Here is a 3,736-nt window from a genome sequence, read left to right on the forward strand (position 1 = left end):
CCCCCCTCCCCCCCCCCCCCCCCCCGCTCCTCCGTGGCCGGAACCCACAGCCACCCCGTGGGGCCCGGGGCAGGGAGAGGCTGCAGGGCAGCTGGTGTGCAGCCCGCCTGTCTCCGCCCAGCTCCGATTACGAGGAGATCACCATCGACCCGACGTGCAGCTGGAAGCCGGTGCCTGTGAAGCCCGACGTGCATGTGAAGGAGGAGCCCGACGGGCCGGTGCTGAAGCGCTGCCGCACCGTGAGCCCCGCCCACGTGCTCATGCCCAGCGTCATGGAGATGATTGCAGCCCTGGGCCCCGGGGCCGCCCCCTTCGCCCCCCTGCAGCCCCCCTCGGCCCCGGTCCCTGGCGACTATCCCAGCCAGGGTGAGTATGGCGGGCCTGGCCCGGGGATGCTGATGGCCGCAGGCAAGTGGTCCATTCTCTCCAGACCAGTGAAGTGTCACCGTGTGGGTCCTGCACCTGGGGCCCTGCTTGGGGATGCGGCCGTGGGGGTGGGCGGTAGCTGGGCCCACCCTCCCCAGCGCCTGGGAGCAGGGGCCTTCTGCCGGCACACTTCTGGGGCCTGGTCCTCTCTGACCCTACCTGTGGGTGTGTCTGGGTGAGGCGGGTCCCCTTCCCATCCCCTCGCATCCCAGAGCAACGTCATGAGACCTGTTCCCCTGGCTGTGATGAGAAGAGATGCTCTTCTCTATAAGGTCCGGCGCTACCTGGGGGAGAGCGCTGGGAGCCCACCCTCCCCAGACCGCTCCGCCAGCGCGAGCCCCCGGGCCTCACCCAGGACTGGCTCTGCTCTCAGGTTCCGGCTTCCTGGGACCCGGGACCTTCCCGGACTCCTTCCCGCCCACCACGCCCAGCACCCCGGCCCTTCCTGAGTTCACCACAGGGCCGCCCCCCAGCTCCTACCAGTCTGACCTTCCCAGCAGCCTCCTGACACCGGAGAAGTCTGCCCCCTGCCTCCCAGGGCAGGTCAGTGCTGGAAGAGGGTGGAGGGCCGGCTCCCAGGGACGAGGGCCCAGGGCCATTTGACCAGATTCTTCTCTCCTTCTTCAGATGGCACCAGCGGGCCACCTGGACCCGGCCCACAACCCTGGGCCGCAGGGGCTACACGCCCCCAGCCTTGGGGGGCCCCCGGGGCCCCAGCTGCACCATCCAAACCCTCCCCCAGCATCCCGGCAGCCCCTGGGCCCAGTGAGCTCGGGCCCCATCGGCGAGCTGGCCTTCAGTGCGGCCACAGGCGTGATGGGGCCCCCCATGTCTGGGGCGGGGGAGGCCCCAGAACCAGCCCTGGACGTGAGTACGGGCCCCATGATGGGGAGCACGTGGGAGCTGGGGCTGGGGACGGCATGTGCATTGTCCCCAGGGTCCACGCGCTTCCTAGAAGGGAGGACACTGACACCCCAGTGACTTCCAGAGCCAGGAGAGCTGGTCAGATAGCATCAGCTCTCGCGATGATGAGTGTCGGGTACCCGCCATAGCCATGGGGTTGGCTCTGGGGACCTGTGCCGAGTGCCCAAGAAGCCTGGGCTTGGAGCTGACCACACCGGCTCGGGGTGTGGCCCAACCTGTCTGACTCATTTTGCTGTGTGAGCCAAAATCAGCGTGTAAAACGCAGGTAACCGTCCTCGACCTGACTAAACCAAACTCTCTGCAGTTTAACCTGAGAAAAGTTAGAGCAGCTCAAAGGAGCGAATCGCCGACGCTGGAGATCCCACCTCCTGCATTTGCCCTGCTCGCGCCGGGTGGGCCCCCCCTCACAGCCCCATGCCTGCCTGCGTGTCCCAGGCTGGCCTTGGACAACTTATGTGGAGTGATTCCTGGTCAAAGAGCAGCTTTCGGCAGGGAGAGGCCCAGTGCAGGCTGAGGGTCAGGGTCCCGAGCAGGGGTGCGGGGGGTCGGAGGCCAGAGCCACTGATGGCTTTGCTTTGTCCCCAGCTGCTCCCAGAACTGACCAACCCCGAGGAACTGCTGTCCTACCTGGGCCCACCCGACCTCCCCACAAACAACAATGATGACCTGCTCTCTCTCTTCGAGAACAACTGATCCTGTAGACCCCAGCCAGCCGGCGGGGACACGCCCACAGATGTCACCATGCCCTGCCCCACCCCACCTGCATACCAGAAGCCAGGGCCTGTCCCCCCCACCCGGCCCCTGACACTGGAGGCAGCTGTGCTGGGTGGGAGGGGGCCCTAAGTGGACCCCCTGACCCCCTCTCTGCTGCGGAATGGTGTTTGATGAGATGCTCAGCCCCGCCCCCATCCACCACCTGCCCTGCCCCCCACCAGCCCGGCTTTACCCCTGTCCATACGCACCTGCTACCCTGACCTCAGGCCTCGCCCCTGGTCCCTCCAGCCCTGCCTGCTCCCACCAGCCTGAATCTTGTCCAGCGTTGACCCTTATGTTTTGACCCCCTTGGCTCACTGGCGAGAGCAGGGCTGCTCTGTCCTGAGTCTGAGCTCGCAGTGGGAGGGGGATCCCTCTTCCCACCCGAGGCTTCAGGCCGAGGCTGCAGGGTGGGGAACTCTAAAGCACAACGATGTACATAGTGTAGGAGCAGTAGGAGGTACGGACAGCCAGTCCCTCCTGTGCTGCCAGGGACCCCGCGGGCTCCTGCCCTCCTGGGTGCACACAGCGGGGGGCGGGGTGCTGAGACTCTGTACAAATTCTCCAGCGGGCTGCTCCTCCGAGGTCCCCTTTTCCGTGAAAGTGAAGAATCAGTCTCGCTGTGTTTTTTAAAACTGCCTCTCCCGTGTCTGCCCTGGGGTCAAGCCAGACGGGGGAGGAGGAGCCAACGCACCCACTGGCCCACGGCCGAGTTGTGTCCCCTGTCTGCCCGTCTCCATTAAAGGACTCCCTCACGGTGGGCCTACTGAGTCCCTCCTTCGCGCCCGGCCCGGGTTCCCCACGTGGGCGGGGCTCCGTGCCCAGCCAAGACCCAGCTGTTTCCACCTCACGGTACATTTCCTCATCCCTGGAATTTTCCAAGTTGGCTCAGCAGGAGAACTATTTTGTGAAGCGTCACCAGGGCCAGGAGACACATCTGCCACCCTGTCACCTTGCGTGGGCGTGCCTGGGGCAGAGAGCCAGCTGTCCTGAGCCAGGGACCTCGGTAGGGACCGGGACTGAAGGCCAGGCTGGCTCCAGACAGCAGCTCCAGGAGGCCTGTGGAGGGTGGCCCTGGGCTCCTGGGCCTGCAGGGGCCCCTGTGCAGCTGTGCACCGGCTGCCTGGGTGGCCTTTTCTTGCCAGGCGAGGCTGATGAGGCCTGTGGCGGGAAACAGGGAGTATCCGTGGGTCGCCGGAAGCTGGGAAGTGGTTGGAGGGGGTGGTGTCCAGGGGAGGCAGGCCTGGGTGGCTTAACCCACTGACCTCTTGGGACCCCAGACGTGGGCCATAGTGTCTCTGCAGCCTGTTTTGTGGCTGAGGGGGCAGAAGCGCACTCCCGGTGCTGGGGGGGGCAGGGGGACAAGGAGGTACAGTGGGGCCTGTCCAGAATTCTGTCCGGCATCTGTAGCCAGGCTGGGGTTGGGGGGTACCTAGCGCGGGTGCCATGCATGCTGTGGTCTCACTGGTCATCGTCGTGGGTGCTGCTGGGCAGAACGGAGAAATCTGGAGATGAGCTAAAGGCTGCAAGCTGCTGTAAAGTCCACCCACAGGAGACTGGGCTCAGGCCAAGACATGACAGCCGCAGGACGGGGACCGCAGCGCCATGGGCACCCCTCAAACACCACGGGATG

General features: G+C 65.7%; 1 protein-coding gene across 6 annotated transcripts in view; it reads left to right on the plus strand.

Moving 5' to 3' along the window:
* The window catches only part of ZMIZ2 (zinc finger MIZ-type containing 2), a 10,883-nt gene extending 8,016 nt beyond the window's left edge, over window positions 1–2,867 (plus strand). For all 6 annotated transcript variants that reach the window (XM_034665009.1, XM_034665033.1, XM_034665015.1 and 3 more), the window contains 4 exons: window positions 122–366; window positions 800–969; window positions 1,054–1,293; window positions 1,936–2,867. In XM_034665009.1, the coding sequence (XP_034520900.1) occupies window positions 122–366; window positions 800–969; window positions 1,054–1,293; window positions 1,936–2,043 (763 nt within the window). In that variant the 3' untranslated portion in view covers window positions 2,044–2,867. The remainder of the gene's footprint in view (window positions 1–121; window positions 367–799; window positions 970–1,053; window positions 1,294–1,935) is intronic.
* Window positions 2,868–3,736: the final 869 nt, after the last annotated feature.

The sequence above is a fragment of the Ailuropoda melanoleuca genome, chromosome 1 (assembly GCF_002007445.2).
Source record: "Ailuropoda melanoleuca isolate Jingjing chromosome 1, ASM200744v2, whole genome shotgun sequence".
NCBI lineage: Eukaryota > Metazoa > Chordata > Mammalia > Carnivora > Ursidae > Ailuropoda > Ailuropoda melanoleuca.